The following is a 20233-nucleotide window of genomic DNA, read 5'->3' on the forward strand; positions in this document are numbered from 1 at the left end:
GTATTTCAGGCAGTGTCTGTTTGCCTGCATCAGTTGGATAATCTGGAGAAATTMTTGCGTCTCATGTATCTCGTCACTCGGACTGAAAGTTGCACTGCCTCGTCTGTTAGTTATTATAACATATTTTACTATTAAACACATATAAAGACATAAATAAGACAAATAGTCTTTGTGATGTTTAGACCGTGTCTCCATCTCTTTGGCCCTCTGGAGTCTGGCTTATACAATCCTTAACCGCATCCCTTCAACACGACACGATTTCTGAGAGCAGAATTTTTTCAAGCACGCTTACTGCAATCTGCAACTTGTCTGTGTCTTTCAGGTTTAATTGGTGTCCTCGACAGCAGCGCTGGACTTGGTCTGAAAGAGCAAGACGGATGAACCCACAGAGTCTAACCGAGAATGTTCCCCGTCCCGTCGCCTCACCATGTCTCCATAGAAACAGTATTAACTGCCCCCTTTCCACGATTCCTCCTTTTGCCTTTGTCATGTCCCGATAASCCCCTGGGTCTCTGATCCTCCCTCTGTCCTAACCACAGTCCCTGTGATCTGAGTCCAATAGCGTTACTTTGGAAATGTTCATTTTTCCGTTCAATGCTGCCAGCCACCACGGCTACGGTGGGAAGCGTCTGAATACTTCCCAGCAGGCCCCCAAACCCTGTCTGATGTGGCTCCTGGGACTAGTGCTGCACCTGACTCTTTCCTCTTCTCAGCGTATCGACCTGAAACATCCCATAGTTTCTACCAGCTATGGAAAGGTGCGTGGCATCCGGAAGGAGCTGAACAATGAGATCTTAGGCCCAGTGGAGCAGTTCCTAGGCGTGCCRTACGCCACCGCGCCCATCGGCGAGCGCCGCTTCCAGCCCCCCGAAGCCCCGGGCTCCTGGCAGGAGATACGCAACGCCACCCAGTTTGCACCTGTGTGCCCCCAGAATGTCCACGGCGTTTTGCCCGAGATCATGCTGCCGGTGTGGTTCACCGACAACTTGGATGCAGCGGCGACCTACGTTCAGAACCAGAGCGAGGACTGCCTTTACCTCAACATTTACGTGCCCACTGAGGACGGTGAGTCTGACGCGCGACACAAATCTCTCCAAGCAGGGGTGGGAAGGGTTGAATTGGATAAGTCAGCCAGCTGAGAAAATAATCACCAAATTAATGAAAACAATAATGAGCCACGTTAGCTCCACCCCTATTAATTAAAACTATAAAATCATTTTTTATTAGATTTGTATCGTCTTTTGCATAATTTAATGACATAAGGGTTATTCTGTCATTAACAGGTTTTATACAGAAACAATTATGTGCAAAAACTGTCTTTCTCTTTATGCAAAATGCTCCCAGTTTTCTCACATTAAGATGAGTTCAGTCAGTAGTCAAGTGGGTTTGAGGCGAAAGCTAGTTGTTGCTTCTGAAGTGGAACCTTATTCAAAYTTGTCCCAATATTTATTAAAGTGTTAGTTCAGAATTTCTGGAACAAGGTTTGCTTTCAATAGGATTTTACACAGAAGCCGATGGTAGTTCACATAGAAAATGGGAGTTGGAGGCTGTGCATCCCTAATGATCTTTCTGTGTGAAACACATACTGGTCGTCAAATATGTCAGTATGTGTCCCGGTCAGAGTAACTAAAAGTAAAATATTGTAAGAATAAAAAAAGATTCCAACTTTATATATCAAGTAGTTATGAACTACACTGAACATTTTTACTATAAACAGACAATCGCACAAAAATGAAATAAAATGCGAGCTTCTCTTTCAAATTGTTATTCCAACATGTTGAGGATGTTTCATTTTTTTCAGATTGAAAATGTGTAAAACGCTGTTGTGTTTTTAAGTTTTTCTTTTTTTTTGCGTTTCTATCATTTCATTCCTTTCTTAACCCTTAAAGGGATCCGCAGTTAGTAAATAAGCTGTAATTAACTAAAAAATTGATGTTTGTTATATGTAAAAACTCATAATTACTTCAAAATCATTACATCTTCCGTTATATTTTTCACCCGTGGAAGTTGCCATTTTGTTCACCTGCGCAATACAGAATGTCTGCAAAAAGGTTAAAACTCACAGCAAAAGCAAGTCAAACTCATCATGTTTAAAAAAAAAGAAGCAAAAAATGTAATTTTATATGTTTTTGTTCTAGATATTTAAAAATGAATTTTAATCATAGATAGAAATAATAAAAAATAAATGCAAAAACAATGTATGAGCAATATGCCATTTTATTTTAGTAGATATGATTAGATCATATGGTACATTTTTGTTTTAAATCTTTATCTAAAACTGTAATCCTGTCAAACCTTTTTTTTTTTATTCTGTGGGGAATCTTAACTTTGCATTTCTGACTTATATTGGAGAAATAAACATCTCGTAGTGTAAATAACAGACACTTATACTACTTCACCATAACCTCAACAAAAAAAAAAAAAAACCTCAACAATTCATATGAATCTGTGTTTTGTTTCTGCATGGAGACAAAGTCAGGTGCGCCGACTGAGTGGCAGCCAGTCCGACTTTATTATTTCTGTGCTAGTTGGACAAAATAATTTCCCTGTGGGGATCAATAAAGTAATCTCGAATCCTGAATCTTACTGGGAGCATTTGCCAAAGTAAATAGGCAGAAGAAGGCGACGGAAGCATACGAAATGCAAATCGTAATGATGATTATAAGTAGCATCAGTGATAAAAAATTTAATAAGCATGTGATTAATGGGCTCACCTGGGAGTTGCCCGGCGGTGTTCATGAAATCACATGTTTATGCATCACTGCTGCTGGAAATGAAGAGCAACACAGAGAGCAGTCTGGAGCGGTGTACAGCGCTGTGCTATGAAAACATAACATCTAACATGATAAAACCTCGCAAAAGCAATCGTGCCTCGTAAGCTCGTTTTCATCTTTCACCACATTACAACCGAAAAAGTTAAACGTATTCTAATGGGATTTTATCCGGTAGACCTACAAACGAATATATGCAGTCAGGGTTATTTATGTCACTTTTTTTTTTGGAAAACGACAATTATAAAAGTGTGGTATAATTGGTGTTCATCTCCTCCTATTCTTGATGCCCTTTAATCAGACTCAGGGCACCCAATTGGAYCTAGTTAGTAAATCCAGTACACCTATGTACAGAAGTTGTACTACTTCTGACATACAGGTCAGTGGTATATGTGTGAAGAAGTTTTAAGCACATTATTTTTAATTGATGGGTCATGTTTAAAGTATTTAACCAACTTTAGCTTAACCAGCTATATTGCATCTAATGCAACTGAAGTTGGACGTTTTCCTCAACTTAATTAGATCCAATTATGTTTCTGTAACCCAATGTATTTTTATCAGTTATGTATGATCTATAGTCATTGGACTGTGGACCCGTCCAGGGTTCTCCCACCTGGGGATCACCCGCCCCTTCCCACAAGTAATGTTAGATTATTGATTTTATGGACAGATGGATATTCATTGGCCTTATGCAATTTGTTATTTTCTTTCCAAAATCAAAATTAAACTTGTAATATATTTTCCATARCCTTCCCAAATCACAATTTAATTGGCTTATCGGAAATTGTTCAACTTAATCCCCCGCAAAATGCGCATGAAACAAAACTTGGAAAAAATGTATACTGCAAGACAACTGTTTGCTCACAACACCCACCAGCGATAGGCACTATTTCTCTTACTTCAGATGTTGTCAAACATGGTCAGTCAAGAAATCCTAAGGGGCCTTTCCAAAGCTCCACATGTGGAACAACAGCTAGCATGGATATGACAAAAATCCCCTGAGATGGCACATACACMAACATCACATGTCGACACACACCAATGTACTAATAAAAAAAACAATATATGACATTCAAATGCAACGTGATTCGCACGATGAACAGGCAAATAAATTATAAATCCAGTCCAGTTTAACYGAACACATTTGGGGGGTGAAGGAGAAGGTTTTATGCAATGAAAATGATTTGAGGGTGGAGTCAGACATCCAACCCCGCCCCATACTGAGGTTTGCAGTCGGAACCTTCTCAGTTGTTTTAGGTCACTCTGTCTCATACGTAAATGCTTAGACGCTTTGTGTTACCTGAATTATTTTATTTATTTATAATTTTTTTACCAATTAACTTCGGCACATTAAGTGATAATACAATTTGTCACCTTTGTGAGTAGCTGGAATCTGTTTTACAAGTGCATAAATTAGCACCGAGCAAAGGCTGCAAAACAAACCAGCTGTGAATGCACACCACACTTTTCAGATTTCCATTTGTGTAACAAAAGCCATAATCCGCAGATCACTAGGAAGACGAAAGCAGCATATGCATGGCCACAAGTTTCTTAAAACAGCAATGCGCAAGAGTCGAGGGAGACAAAACTGACTTCCTGTAATCATATTAGAAAGTGAAGTTAATGAGCAGTTCTTYTGGCTGTGCTGCGTGTAAACTGCGTGCTGCATATGTCACACACCCAAGGACAAGATGATGTTTAGTCTCCGGGCTTATTCCCTCGGGAAAAGGTGTGCAAATGAGTGAGACAGATTTTACATGTAGCCCTGTCTGCTTGTCAGATACTGTCACTTATTGTCAGAGGTCACTGCTTACACAAGGCGAATGCYGTCTCCAAGGACATGTTCTACCTTGTGTGTGAGAGAAATTGAGAAGCAGGGTGGATTACTCCTGGAATAAAATAGATGTTGTACTTTATACCGTAGTCACAGTCCCTGAAATTGTTTACAGTTGTTAGAGGCAGAGAGAGAGGTCAACAAGCTATATTCCACAGTCTGTGAAAACTCGGCTGAGTTAAGTTGTGATTCAGAATGAGTTGTGTACCTTTTTTTTTTTTCTTTTTTGGTGGGTTGAGAATTTGGAGAGTAAATCTCATATAAATGATGCAATTCGTGCCCATGAAACTATTTTAGACTCGGCTTAAACGGATTCCCTTCGTCATTCTCTCATCAGTCTACACATTGTAATTACAAAGGATGGGGACATTTCTTTCAGATTTCTAATGGAAAAACACTCAAATATTAAAATTATAAAAACGTTTTCAGAGCAGTTTTTATGGCATTTGAAACTGAATGTCTGCGCTTCCTGCCTCCAACCCATCTCACAWGTACGAAGGGCAAATTCTGCGTGCGAAAGTGAATAAGCCTCTATTTTTTTGCTGTTGTTTTTTTGAAAGCAATGTCTTTAGTTTCTTATGTGAGATCCTTGCACCAGTAATTCAGCAGTGCAGCCTTTGAGTGCAGGTMTGCTCTGGTAAAATGGGAAATGTGAGCTAGAAATGTCAGATCAACCTAAAAAGATTTATACAAAAGACAGATTTTAAAAAATGCAAGGCATTAGACTTAGTCTTTGAGGAAATAAAAACTTTATTGGACTATAAAAAAAATTTTTTTTTAAAACTTTGTCTGCATCACTAAACAAGCATTTTTGGGATTGCCAGTCCATTATAATTCCTTACATTAATTAAAAATTAGCTGATGCAAAAAAAAGAAGAAAAAAAAAAGATATAGCCTCACAAAGTCTAAAATACTTTTATTGTCAGCAATTTGGATCTGGATTATAAAATTCATACTACACATAAAACACTCTGTGAGACATTGCCTGGCTATATTGACTTTATGACCAGTTCTTGCTTCAGATTATGTATTCTGAATGTAGCTAGTGCTGGGATTATGCTAACTAGAAGAAGTTTATTTTTTCCCACAACCTTGCAATGATTGTGGTGTCAAAAATGAAAAGGCACCATTGATGTTTTTTTATTAAAGTAAAAGCACTTTAGAAGGGCTGTCTTTAGGATATGAATTCTATATCTGTTAGGCAGAGCACTGCAGGATAGCTACCGTTAACTAGCACCTCAGGMTAGCTACCGTTAACTAGCACCTCAGGATAGCTACCGTTAACTAGCACCTCAGGATAGCTACCGTTAACTAGCACYKCAGGATAGCTACCGTTAACTAGCACTBCAGGATAGCTACCGTTAACTAGCACTGCAGGCTAGCTACCGTTAACTTGCACTGCAGGCTAGCTACTGTTAGCTAGCACTGCAGACTAGCTACCGTTAGTAGAAAGTCCTGCTGTTTGACTCTCAGCTTGGTTTACTTGCAGTATCTACAGATAGCAGAGTGGGTACTATTAGTTACAATAAACATGTAGTCAAATACTAAATTAGATTGTTTTTGGAGTAACTAAATCCTCCATGTCAAATTAATCGATTTAGAACCTATGGTGTATTATTAGAAGTAGATCATGATGCACTGTTGTTTTTGAGCCTTTGTGTACATTTTTATGTAAAGCTCACCTTTACACAAAATAGAAATAGAAACAAACAGAAATGCCAACAGACCTATAACTTTTTAGCCAAGCTCACGTTTGCTGTATATACTACTTAGTGGAATTACAAGAGCCTCGCAAAAGTTATCTTTTCTTAGAGCTGCTTCAAAGTCAACATTTTGGGTCACTGTTTTCTACTGTTTTTAGTTCTTCTTCAGAGTACTAGGCAAGGTTAGACATTTAGAGTATTTCTTTAATATTACGTAACACAGAATGTTAGAAAAACATTGCAGCTTGGGTGACGCGCAATCATACATTGGTGCAATTGTGTGAAATCCTGATGCAAGTGCAACCACTTGGTACAACAAGTAAAATAGATTAGACAAACAGGCCAAACCTCTTGATAATTTTGAAAGTTAACATTAGGCTTCTTGTGTTGTGTGTGTGTATGACGGGTTTTCATGAGCCCCCAGTTGGTTCTGCAGAGAAAAGTTGCATTTCCAGCAACATCGGCAATAAATTGGCAGAACACATTCGTACGTATCCTCCATGAGTGCTTTGGTGCCAGATCTGTTTGGCATTTCGTGACCTTCCTATTCTGGTTCGAGGCATGCGCGTGTCTATTTCATGCCCAGAAAGACGCTTGCTGATCATGTTCTTCATGTTACTCTTTAGATGAAAAGAAATTCAAAGCCTCCTTTTTCTTTCCGCATCTGTTCACCCCTCCTGTTCTGTCCTCGCTGGAAACGATTCCTGCCTCTTCTCCTTTCCACTCTCCTCGCTCCTCCATCTTTATGCGGATGGCAGTGGAAGGGGTCCCTGCTCTGAATGCAGATGAGCTCGGTGCCCTTCCCCAACCAGGCCAACACGAAGCCCACTTGACTAGAATGAAACTCAAACAAATTCTTCGCATAACGTAAATAATACAAATATTCTCTTGAACTGAAAAGTGAGTCCCACCCCCCCTCGTCCACCTCCTCCCCTTTCTTTTCATCTCTCTTCCTCATTCCCTCATGTGTGGRTGGGTTGTTAGGAGAGGGAAGCGTCTCACCGCTTTCCTATTTCCTCAAGACACTCCCCAGGCAAAGGCCTGAGATCCTTCATTTTTATTACCACTAGAGCAGCCATTTACCGTGCACTTTATTAAAAACCATATTTCAGGGGACATGACTGCAGGGGGGAGTGTGCAAAGATGGAGGTGGGTGCACTAGAAGAGATGGAGAGCAAAGAGGATGGAGCCGCGCGTGCAGCACGCTCCGTGCGTGTTATTGTATGTGTTTTTATATGTGCAGAAGAGGAGGAATAAGAAGGGTRGCGGCGGGGGAGGGGTGGGGGTGGCGGTGTGATTGTCGAAACCGCATCTGACACGTTGTCAAGAAGACAGGCCAACTACAGTCTTGACGTAGTGCAGCTTCATCCCATTTACTGGTCTGAAGAAATGGAGAGGGACGGGAGACAGCTTGCATTCCGGCCACTAGCTCACTGAAGCGAGAAGAAGTGCTGTTGATGGAGCGATGGAGCTGCGCTAGGTCAAACAGTACAGTCCTAGGACGGCCGGAGCTAAACGTCCCACCACAGGCCGCTGACTTTTACTGACCGTTCGCCCATTACATGATGCGCCAGTCAGCATAATAAACAAGACTGTGTTCTGGGACTGATAGGAAAGATGCATTTGACCCCAAATGAATATGTTTGTTTCTTAAACAACATAGAGTTTATAAAAACCGGCTGTGATGTGRATCTCGTGCACACAGCCCTCTTGTGTAGCCCCGACATATTTTCAGTCTGGGTCTTCAGTCGGGGCTGGCATTTTTCTTCTTGATTTGGATTTATGTTTTGGGTCTTTATCATACTTAAAGATGAAGTGTCTCTTTCTCTTCAACCCTCTAGTAGATGCCTGAAGAGTTTGTGCCAACAATGACTTGCGACTGACTGTCCATTACCTTGACAAAATACCCAGTTCCATCCGAAGAAAAGCAATACAATAACATAATACTGCCATCACCGTGCTTCACTACTTTTGAAGTGTTATATTCCGTTGCTATATGCAGTGATATGCAGTGTTGCTTTAGCACCATATATACTGTATTTCCTGTAATAGCTACACCGGATAATAACTCAAATTTCTGCACGTCTTGGAAGGACTTCGAATGTGTTTCACAAAATTCAGCTGGGCTTGTTTTTCTTTACAAAAGGCTTTCATCTTGCAGGTCTCCTTCATAGCCCAGACATATGAAGAATATTGCAGATTGCTGTTAAATGTGCTACACGGAAATTCCTGCAAGTCATTTCCTAAATGCCACAGTAGGCCTCTTGGCAGCTGCAACAACTAGTTCTGATAACGGCTTTTACCCAGTTTCATAGGGAGCTCCAGTCTTAGTTATCATGTCTTCTTGCTGATAACCATGTTCCATAGTCTTTCAAATATATTTGATTTTTTATTTTTTGCATCTTTCTCATGAGTTCTCTCTGCAGATGATGGCATTTGTGCAAATTGTCCAAAAGTCGAACATCTGACCTTTATTTGGGATTAATTATGCATCATTCCAATGTAGGGACGTCAATTSTCCACCTGTTATTTGGAAAATGTATCCGTATACTATTCAGCCATCAATCATCTACATCAGTTCATATTTTGATTTTTCAAAGGTGGACTGGTACCGATCTCCAGTAATCATGTGGCGAAAGGCTATACGCTGGATAAAGGACAAAACCACAGACACGTGCGTTCACACCCAGGGAAGTTTAGAATAACCAAACTGTGATGTTTTTGGACTCTTAGAGAGAGCTGGAGTACCCAGAGGRAGCTCATGCATGCGTGCGGAGAACATGCAAACTCAATACACAACAAGCACAGACTAAGATTTTTGCTTTAAGGCAACAGTTCGAACCGCTGCCCCACTSTGCAGTGATAATATGACGTGGCTTTTTTTTTTCTTTTGCTGTTACAGCATTTTTTCACTGCAATATTTAACAATGTATTTGAAAATATTAATAAATCAAATTATTGTGCGCTACTGTACAGTTGTGCTACTTAAAGTGATTGGTTTCCTGAGGCAGCCAATTTGATAATGGGTAATTTTACTGTTTATTATTGTTGCAGTTTTTGTGTACTGCTAACAACGCCGCTGTTGCCACTTTTGTTGTTATACCAATTAAAATGACCTGATATTTGTGGATTTTTTTTTTCAATCAGTATCAGCCATCACTACTTTAAATGTTTGCAGATATGCATTGACTCCTATTTAACGTGAGTTTGAATGCGTTGGGTAATTCTGAACACAACCAGATCAACATAAAAGACTGTGCTCACTCATGCAACTGTGTTAGTTTATTTCTTTGACATTAAAATTTTCCCCCAAAGATATTTACAGTTGTTTTTTTAATTGACGTCTAAAGCTTATAGGTGATTTTAAAGGTGTAAAAGGTTCTAAAATGTATCTTGCTTTCATTTTTTACCCCACAAAAACCAGGCGTCTTGTCGGAGGTATTGGTTTTTTTTATACGATCTCCAATGCACTGTAAATGTTATACAAACCTGGATAGCATATTGAACAAATCCTTAAAGTCATAGTCAACAAATATACCTGTATTACAGCTTGACCTGAAAACAATTAGATGTATTTCCCAGTTGCTTAAACAGTTTTTTTTAGAACATCTTTGACCTTTTTGTGAAATCTGTCAAGCTTCTGTTTGAAGCGGGAACTTGTTACCCTAGAAACCAAGGTAATGGAGGTGGAGGTTTACTTTCCACAGGAGAGCAAAGTAATTTCAACACATCATGCGGCTCCACCCGAATGATTAGAGATTGTGGTCATTTCATAAATTTCTGTGAGACCAGAGTGATATTGAAAAGGGTTATATACAACCTCGGGAACCTCAGTGGCAGCAAACCAAACGAGAGAGAGGGGAGAAAAAAAAAGAAGCAAAAACCTGCTCAACCCTACCAGTCCCATCTGGAAATAAATCCAGATTTTTAATATCTAAAAGTGAATACAAAATGGTTTATTACCAATCTTTCATTCGCTATAAATGTACATATTTTGGGGGGGAGAGGGGGGGGATATGTACACGTATGTTTTATGCACCAGAAGACAGATCCATCCGATCTATTTTTGATAATCAACTTCTGTTAAAGATTACATTTCAACAGTTTAGATAACTTGTACAGGTCAAAGAAGTACTGATTAGTTTCCCCCAGCTAGTCCAATTGGAGCAAAGACAATAAAGAATTTATATCATCTTAAAACTATAACAACCTCTAAAATKTATAGCTATCAATGCACATAGTTTTTTTACAGCCCCTTAGAGTAATATTATCTTTACATCATCATACCATTAATGRCATATAGTTATCTAGTTATTCACAATTTATCTACGTGTCTTGGTTCTCTATCCTTTATAATGATGCTAATGTGTTTTAGTGTTTATTTCTGCTATCATAAAAAATGTGATAAAATGTTATCTGGCTGAGTTTTAGTTTTAGGTATTCACTCTGGGCACAAGGTCACAGATTTATGTGCATATAACCACTTACCCAAAACAAATTCACTGATGATGCTTGCATGAAATGCTACTACATTCTTGTGAAGCAGGAAGATCCTCCTCAGAGTAGTAGTTTGCTAAAGCCTTAGGGAACATCTGGTCTTGTAGTTGGTGCAGAAAGACGACCAAAAGAGAGTTATTGTTTGCAGTTAAAATATCAACTGCTTATACCCTCTGCAGTCAGAACTTTATCTTAGAAAGTCCCAAACATTGGGGGGTGATAACCATTCACCCGCTGTTGATATTCCAGGTTTACTCGCTTGTAAAGGAATAAATATTCAGATTTGTGTAATAGTTTGATTTTATTGACTACATAGCCGTTACATGGAAATTAAAAATTGATTTGCCTGTCATTTTGCAAAGTAATTAGTCGTTGACCAACAACCCAGTCAGTTTTGACTCCCACAGATTGGTTATCTTCACAAAAATCAATCACTCAATCCGTTACAGATACTTTTTACCTCGATCTGCTTTGTTTATTAAGCACACTTTGATTTCATTGTCTTCTGTTACAACCTCTCCGCCAACATAGGCAAAACCCAAGAGCTGTCAAAGCTTGACAAAGAGGGAGAAAGTGACAACTGTTGCTAATACTATTTAAAATTGGAGAAATGTGAAATATGAACAGCGGGCAGTCTCACTCAGCCTGGAGCTTCACGCAAGATCCGTCCTCGTGGGGCRAGGATGATGTGGAGGAAAGGAAGAGATCAGGTCACAACTAACTAGGAGGAGCTTGTTAATGGTCTGAAGGCACCTAGGACCGCATTAATCAAAGGCATGATTAGTAACACACTGAACCGCAGTGGATTGAAATAGAAGCCATTAGTACAGACTCGCCTTAGGTTTACCAGTGAACATTTAAATGATTCAAAGGATCAGGAGAATGTGATAGGCATCTAGTTAACCTACTATTTCTGGAGGAATAGAAATGCTGACAGAYTTGAAGGACACTGTCCCAATACGCTCAGATCTGGGAACATTATGCTTTTCAACTGATGTTTTCAGCTACGTGTTACGAGGTTAGGGGTTAGGGTTAGCACAACGATCAGCCAGTAGATGGAGAAATGGGTGATGGAATATCTTCAGTGAGAATCTTCTTCCCACATCCAGAATACTGAAGATGGTCTGTGGGTGGGTTTCTCAATGTGAATGTAACCTAAAACAAAAAGGCAACAAAGAAATGGGTAAAGAAGAGTCACATTAAGGTTGTGGAGTGGTTTAGRAATATATTTTYAATATGGTGACCAAGCAGCAGCTAAGAAACTTAAAGTATTGAGAGAATTCCTGGAAAAGAGTTAGCCAAAAATCCATCATGAGATGTGTGACAAACACATCTCATGATGTGTTCGTCACCCATTGTTTCACTTTAGTATCAAATGCTTATTTCACTCAGTTAATTGCTATTTTTTGGTTTGGTTGCTATTTTGTCTCTTATAAAGAAGTGAACAGTACTAATTTTAGTTAGATTTTGAATGTGGAGTATGCAAACTTGCAAAACAGCAGGCAATCAAAGTATTTTTGGGGAGGAGGGCGCAAATCTGATATCATGTAACAAAAATATATTCCCAAAACCCTCCGGAAAATCTTGGCTTGGGTCACACCTCTACTTGCCCCATTSATGAAGTCCTACAATTTGATCTCATTCTCCGTTACAGGATGTGACTAGCTGAGTGGTGCTCYATCCTGAGATGTAGTTTCCCTCCTTAAGAAGGAATGGGAACTGAACTGTAACCAGAGTCGTCTCCATTAAGCAGAAAGGTGTGGTTTTAGAGTGGCGCTAAGTAGCAAGCGATYGCTGAGAACCCAGTGGACTAATGGGCCTTTCTATCCATTACCAGGCCGTCGTAGCAGTTCTTTCTTGCCCAGGACCTATGGCTGTACCATCTCCTGCTATGGCAGTAAGTGCTGTCTGGTTCAGGCGCCTGCATGGTGGTACTGAGAGGATGCAGCTAATCTGCTCAGCATTGATCTGCACCCATTAAGAAGAAAGATAAACACTTTATATCAGGAAACCATATTCATACAGATGGATGAGTGAGAATGCAGGGATACAATGGTGGAAGGCGGTGAAGTCTCGCAACTCCCTTGTCAATAGATGCGCAACACTGTGAAAAGGGTACATGCCAACGCCTCACTGTGGAGTTTCCTGCAATGGGGCAGAAGCAAAGATGTCAGTGCCTCATCGAAGGAGTGATAAACCTCTTGGCAACCAAAATACAAAGTGTTTTTTTTTTGTTTTGTTTTAAGCGAAAGACTRCAAATCTCTCCCAATGGAGAGAAGATAACATGTTTTTTTTTTTGTGGGTTTGAGGATGACATGAACACATGATAGACAGTGGTAATAGAGCACCTCGCAAAAGTATTCATATTCCCTAAACTTTCCAAAATGGCACTTATTACAATCACAAACCTAAATTTGTGTGCCGGATATTTGACTTTCAGGTGACACTTCAGGAGTGTATGCGCTACAATCTTGAAAGGCGAACTTAATGTAACCCTTTCTAAATTTTTGAATGCGCATGTCTAACTGTTAAATACTTCAGTTCTTTTTGCACAACTTACTGTTTTCTAACAAGAAGCTTAAAGAGAAAATTTACGAGAAAAAAAAACAAGCTTGAGTGGAACACAGCAGAAATACAAAGAGCTTGGTGGAGCTTGTATTGTGCTCAGGTCAAAGTTGTAATTTGTTWAGCCTTTAACTGTGGTGCACTGTGACGGATACTTGTTCAACCAAYGGAGACAGGATATCTATCAAACTGCTCCAGAATAAGCCAAAGGCAGCTATTCAATGTGGAAGCAGAGCTCCTTGAATCACTTGATSTCATCAAAATTTCCACTCTGTTTTTTGTCCATTCTTCTCTGTCTCACCATATCAGATCTACTTCTGWTGTTGGTTTTTCATGCAAGAAAAAAAACATGCAGCTTTGCAAATAAAACGTAGCTGTCATCCACTTATTTAAAAAAAAAAAAAAAAAACTCTCCCTCATTTGCACTACTCAGCTGTGGATGATTAGAGTGTAGCGCCATCTGTATTGTTGTTTTTTTTTAGTTTATTTCCCCAGGGTGGACAGCAAACTCCTACAGAAAGCTCAGTGGATGCTGTTTTTGGAGTGGAAGCCCTTTAAGTCTTTAGCCACACAGACCATTTCCATGTAGGTTTAAAGAGCTCTTCTGGCTTTGATCTGTTCTCTTTGTGGCTCTTGGCAAATTGGAAACGGGACTTCATATGGTTTTCTTTCAACAATGGCTTTCTTCTTGTCACCCACCCATAAAAGTGAGATTTTAGTCTTTATGGTGTTGTGGCACCATCATCCCTGATCTGTCCGCCATGTTCCTTAGCACTCACGACRCTGCCTGCTCGCCTATCTCCAACACACCTCTTCATAGTTATGTACTACGTTGTGTCGCGTAAAATCCCAACAAAGTGCATTGAAGTAGTGTTTTCTTGAGTGATAAAAGTTCAAGTGGTGTGAATACTTTTTGTCAGGTGCCTCCGCAGCTCCGCCATGTCGCGCATTCCCGTCCACAGTCGTGTCAACATTAGATGTGTATGAAGCACAGATGGGTTTAATGACCTTTACATGTCATGTGGACAGTAGCTGAGCATGACACAAAACGCAGTGGCTTAATTGTTTGCTGATGGAAATCGCCTCTGACTGAAACCAACCAAAAAAAAACCCTAATAGGATCTTTATCACTTAGGGCTAACAGAGGTTGACACAGCAGGGCATTGGTTGGTCACTGCGATAAATGCTTGTTACTGGCTTTGCCCTATGGAGCAGTTAACTGTTGTTACCATTAAAGCTTAATTTGAGGCTCCTCTTTGACCTTGATGTGGGAAATCTTGTCAAAAGGCTTAGCAGGGTGTGTTCATATCAAAACCAGCCCACTGTTTGGTGGTTTCCTCACAATTTCTCAAAGTTCCCTTTCAGGATGGCTTTTGTTGCAGCGCAAAATTAAGCTATCCAATATGTTCAGCATTTACTGATTTTAGTCAGAGGAGTGTTTTGGTTTAAGTCGGTGTGGAACGTGCAGCATCTTAGCGGGTGTTTGCTTCTTCCCAAGATGGCTTGCTTCTGCCAATTGTTTTGTTCTTTTTTGGGGGGGAGGGGCTGGGTTATACAATAAAAGCAATAACTCTAGTTTGTTTGAGGAAAAGGGTTAACAAGAAGAAGCCTCTRGGTTCATTTACTAAGCAGTTAAAACAAAGGAGAGCGAGGTCATGGTGTCATAAGTGAGACCCTTCTTATACTTCCCAATTCAGTCCACTACCCACCCAAGCAAAACATAACGTAAAATAAAATGAAATAAAAATACTAACTAGGACAGAAGCCCAATTTCAATGCTTTAAAAAGCTTTGAAATTGTTCAAATGCTTTAAAAAGCATTGAAATTTAAAGCACATGCCTTAAAACTTTTTTATGGCATATTTATATATACACACACCAATTTAAAAAAACAAAAAAAACAAGTGAAGGCAACATAGTTACCTGATTTTGCTATAAAGTGGTAATATGTACCTGGAAAATACACAACTGGCCCTTTAAATTCTCAACCAGAACTCAAAACTAGTGATTTAGGTTCAGAGAAATAGTTTTTCAGAAATAGTTTTTTATCACAGATTTGATAAGTTTATATTACCCAGCTGTAGTGAATGTGCAGAGTCTTCTTAAACATACTTACAATATGCACAACATAAAGGARCATCCAATAAACTAAACATAAAATAAAAGAACAGAAAGCTGTTTTAGGGGAAATKATCATGTTTTTTTCCTGTTATTTGTGCCGCCCCTGAGGCAGTGCCACCCTGGGCACAGTGTCGTACTGCCTATGTTAAGAAGCAACATTGGGTCTTGTTTTATRGGAAAATTCATTAACGTTTGTACACAGCAACTGAGGTGAATTTAGATCACGCTGCTTTCCCTGCTTGTCTTTTTGAAATTTTGTCTTTTGTCTCCTTTTTCTAAATTTCAGGTCCGCTCACAAAAAAAAATGATGAATCCACGATGAACAGACCAAGGGATGAAGGTATTTTATTTGCATGTTTCCTTTTCCTTACGCTCTATTATTTTATTTTATTTTTTTCAACAGGGCCATGGGAAATGTGGCATTTGCATCCGTTTCATTAATCATCAGTCTATGTGCACATCACATTGTCCACCCTTAACTGCTTTGATTAGGACGCAAATCGGCCATTCTCCGTGACAAGCACGCATTCGGATAAATAAAAGCWACCCACAAAACAGTTGTTYATCATTCCCTGCTCGTCACAACTGCTGCTTTTTGGGCACTTGCACAGGAAGCTAATTTACTCTMCTTTCTCGGTTGCTATGTGGCTGATCAGCCACACGCTGATGTTCTTGCTGCCCTCTGTGATGCATCTCTCAAAAAATCAATATTCGCTCCTTATTCACCTGCGCTTTTACTCTGCCACCAAAGTTTTCATGAAATGTTCCGCTCGATTATTGTCCTCCATGTTGTCTTCGCCCAAACCGACGTTTAGGTGGGATAGTAAATCCATTTTTTGCTGCTTTATGCTTTCAAGTCTAATGTTGTCTGCTTTTCATTGATGCAGCAAAAATCTCTCCATGTGTCACTGTTTCTGTGCGACTGCATGGAAACAAAAGGCCCCTACCTTTGTTGTTGTTTTCATTCCTCAGCAATAAAGTGCCTTGTTTTTTTTTTTTTCTTAATCTTTTCCACTTTTTCCTTGTCACAGTCATAAACTCAGGGATTTTGTTGGCAAAAACTAGCATGAATCAGTGGAAGCGGGAGCAAAGTTTGCACCTAGATTTCAAAGTTTCTTAAAAAAAATGCAAATCTTAAAATTCTGTGCWTTCATATTMAAKGCACAAATTCAATCAGCGCTGTACTAAGCCACCTTTCGGTGCAAAAACAGCTGGAAATCTTTTGGTGGTATGTCTGCATCAGGTTCGCATCACTGCACACTCAAATGTTCTCCATTACTTTTTGCTAAGTCGTTCAAGCCTGATCAGACTGAATGGAGAGAGTTCACAAACAGTAATTTTATGGTCTTGCAACAGATTCAGGATGTGACTTTGACTCGGCCATTTTAGCCATGTGAAAATGCTTTCAATTAAGTYGCGCCGCTTCAGCCACTGTCCAGCTTYAAGGTGRACCTCTACCCCAATCTTACAGCTTTTTCAACATTTAATMCGTTTTCATTCMGAAGACATATGTGCTGTCCAATGGGGGACACATCAACCAACCAATCGCGCGTCAGTGATGAATTGTGATGTCATTGTTTTTTATCCAATGACTGAGAATCCACGTTGGTCTGCTAAAGCACCTTTGCATATATGCTAGCTAGGTTATTCGTATGCTAAGTAGAGTCGTTAAAACCGCCACCCCCCGCTTATGGGACTCCGCAATCGACAGTTTTTGACTCCCGTTAGCTGTCCTGCTAACTGTCGGTAGCTGTCGCTCACGAGCCGCGTTCGCGTCAGTGTACAGGGTCAAAAACGCCACTTTTCGAGCAGYGTTTCTATTTGGRCGTCGAACTGTCTTTTTCCAGGAATCGCTAACTGCCGTGCTTTGAAAAGAGACAAAAAGGAGCCAGCGCGAGCTAATCCAATTTTGCGATTCCTTAACGGTAGAAAAAAAAAAGAGAGTGAGAGGGAGGGATTCACGAAGAACTGTAGAGAGAGGGAATGGGATGATGAGAAAGTGGGGATGAGGGGGGTTGGAAGAGAAAAAGGGAAAATCTGAACACTGGGGAGGGCAACAAAGAAGGGAGAGAGGTGAAAAAGCACTCATAATGAAGACAAGTGCATGATGAAATGACATTTATAGAGCTTTGAAAGTGAGAGGGATGTGGAGAAACAGAGAGTGAGAGGGTGGATGGAGAAGGACACCGGTGGAGCTTGACATTTATGCCCGCAGCTGACGGATCTTGACGGGATCACGAGGTGCCGGGCCGCAGTTGAGCTCTTACTTAATTGCCCGAGCTTCGGATGGCCCAAACATTGTTTTAAAGGCATCTTATTTGAAAGCCGTTTGTAGGAAACCGCACTGCTTATGTGTGGGTTTGGCTGCCGAGAGAAAAGTGCTAATTCAGCCTTCAGTCTTTTACACCCGGATCAATGGAAATTACCATAAGGAAATGAATGAGAGAGGAGCCGCGGAATGGAAAAGAAGAAAGTGGGCACTTTGCGTAGGAAGGTAAGACATTACTATTAAGGATGGGAGTTAAGGAGGGTASYGTCAGGCTAGGTGGCATGGACAGGAGGGAATAATCTGTCAGTGTTTTTTAAGCAGCCTGGAAAGACACTGAGCTCGTTGTTGGCTGTAAAGGTCTCAGACTGGGCCCGCTTCTTCCCTCCAGTTACCTCGCATTTTCTGCTTTCAGTCATTTAACCACTTCCACGTCTGAAGCGCAAATAAAGAGTAAAACTAATCAAGCCTTAAGCAAAGCATGTACGTAGTATCTTCTGTTTAGCATTATCGCCAGATGTGAATGGTTTTGGGCTCGTCTGGGTGGCCTTGAATTAAAACCCCTTTACGTAAATTCATAGGATAAAAAAAAAAAAAAAAACTTTTGGTGAGAGTTAAAACTTCTTATTCTCAGCACCATTCAGCACCTCGATTGCTACCACCAAAGGAATAGTTCAAATATTTCTGTTGAGACTCCCTTGCAGATTTTTAGTTGTTTTTTTTTTATGTAAGAGCACCCCTAGGACTCTTGCTGCTCTTTCAAAAAAAAAGTCATACATTTAATTGTGGTTTGTAGACCTTTCTCCTTCTGCCATTGTTTCTGACTGTATCCTGTCACATTATTTAGTGTAGTTAATAACGTGTTTTGCTGTGTAAATGGGAAGAAATCAAGCGCATTGTGTGAAACATCAAGCTAGACATTGCACTGCAAAAACACACAAGTATGTTTGGTCTAGTGCAAATATCTACAGTGGATAAGACAAAATTATCTAAATTATCTAAAATTGTCTATGTCTTTCATCAAGACAGGAGCTTGTTTTAAGTAAATAATTCCTTAATATTGATGAAAATTGTGTTGCTATACTGGTTGATTATTTTACTTAGAGGAAAATGTCTTTTTAAGTTTACTAAGGTATTTGCACTRTAATCTAGACGAGTGTGTGTAGTACATGCAAGCACACAAACAATTACTAATAGACTTGGCCGAGAGTTTTTTTGTGTGCCTTTTAAACTATTATAGCACAGTCACAAAACCACCTGAAAAACTGAATAACTGCCAAATACTGAAAGTTTAAGCAGCCTATTACAAAGGCATTCACTCAATGCACATTTTGTTTGATCATTTCTGGGCGGTTGACGTTAACGCGCGCAATTAATCTGAAAAAGTTTAAAGCATTAATATTACATGATGCAGATTAATCACATTACCTATTTTGATCTTAAAGCCTCTCTCCCGTGAAGCGTTGCCTGGTTCACAGCAGTTAAAGGATTGACACACGGGGAGCGACGAAAGCGAAAGTTTTCCGCCACTCAGGATTAACCCAACAAATGGGACGTTAATAACTATCTTACACTATGTGTTCTGTAATGTTTATTACAGTTTGTGCAACAAAAAAATATACACTTTTAGAAAGCCTTTATCTTTTCAAAACACATTTTTGTCATGTACATGAGAGTAGCATCGAAATGCAGACAAGAACTTGGAGTAAGCATAGTAAAGTTTTGTTAATGATAAAAGAAACTTTACTACTCTGACATGAGGAGACCAGAAAACGGTGCATGGGCAGAGAACCTAGTATGAGCACAGAAAACCAGCAAGCTTATGTAATGAAGGAAGACTGAAGAATTACATTGGATCCAGGTGTGCTGCATTAGGGGAATGTGGAACAGCTGTGCTGGAAAACAAACATGGAAACTGAGGGAAAGTGAATAGTTAAGAGAATAGAAAATACAAACCGTTAAAAACGGAGACTAATACTAACATAAGAGAACAAACCAAGAAWTGGAAGAAGACAAGAAATAAGGAAAAACAAAACGAAAAAATGAACCTTATAGTGTAAGATTTTTCTGAAAATAAACTGAGTGCAGTAAGACCATTAAAACATAAATGGACAACAAGGACATGATCGAAAGCCAAAACCCAGACTTATTAAGATTTTTCCTAATTTAGAAAATTAAAAAAAAGTGTTGAAAAAAACATTAAGAAAAACGTCCATTTTCCAACAGCTTCTAAATGAGTCCCGGTACCGCTCAATAAAAGCGTGCTGTTGCTCTTTAACTTGCCAACTGGCCTTAAGGGGAAMATGAGGAATATTTTAACTGCAAAATGGATTTAAAAAAGTGAAAATACAACTAAAAATGTGGAAATAAGTTTGTTTCCAGGGTTTAAAGAGTTGAATAGTGTCCCTTTTTATCATTTTGTGGCAGTAGCTACATTTATTTGACAGTTTTTGTGCAGGAAGGACGGCATAAGGAG

The 20233-nt window shown here is 39.6% G+C and overlaps 1 protein-coding gene across 2 annotated transcripts in view; it reads left to right on the top strand.

Moving 5' to 3' along the window:
- Positions 1 to 298: 298 nt before the first annotated feature.
- nlgn2b (neuroligin 2b) overlaps positions 299 to 20233 on the top strand; it is a 57765-nt gene continuing 37830 nt past the window's right edge. For both annotated transcript variants that reach the window (XM_008427797.2, XM_008427800.2), the window contains exons 1-2: positions 299 to 1065; positions 15778 to 15831. In XM_008427797.2, coding sequence (XP_008426019.1) covers positions 576 to 1065; positions 15778 to 15831 — 544 coding nt within the window. In that variant the 5' untranslated portion in view covers positions 299 to 575. The remainder of the gene's footprint in view (positions 1066 to 15777; positions 15832 to 20233) is intronic.

Source organism: Poecilia reticulata, linkage group LG14 (assembly GCF_000633615.1).
Source record: "Poecilia reticulata strain Guanapo linkage group LG14, Guppy_female_1.0+MT, whole genome shotgun sequence".
In the NCBI taxonomy this organism is placed as follows: domain Eukaryota; kingdom Metazoa; phylum Chordata; class Actinopteri; order Cyprinodontiformes; family Poeciliidae; genus Poecilia; species Poecilia reticulata.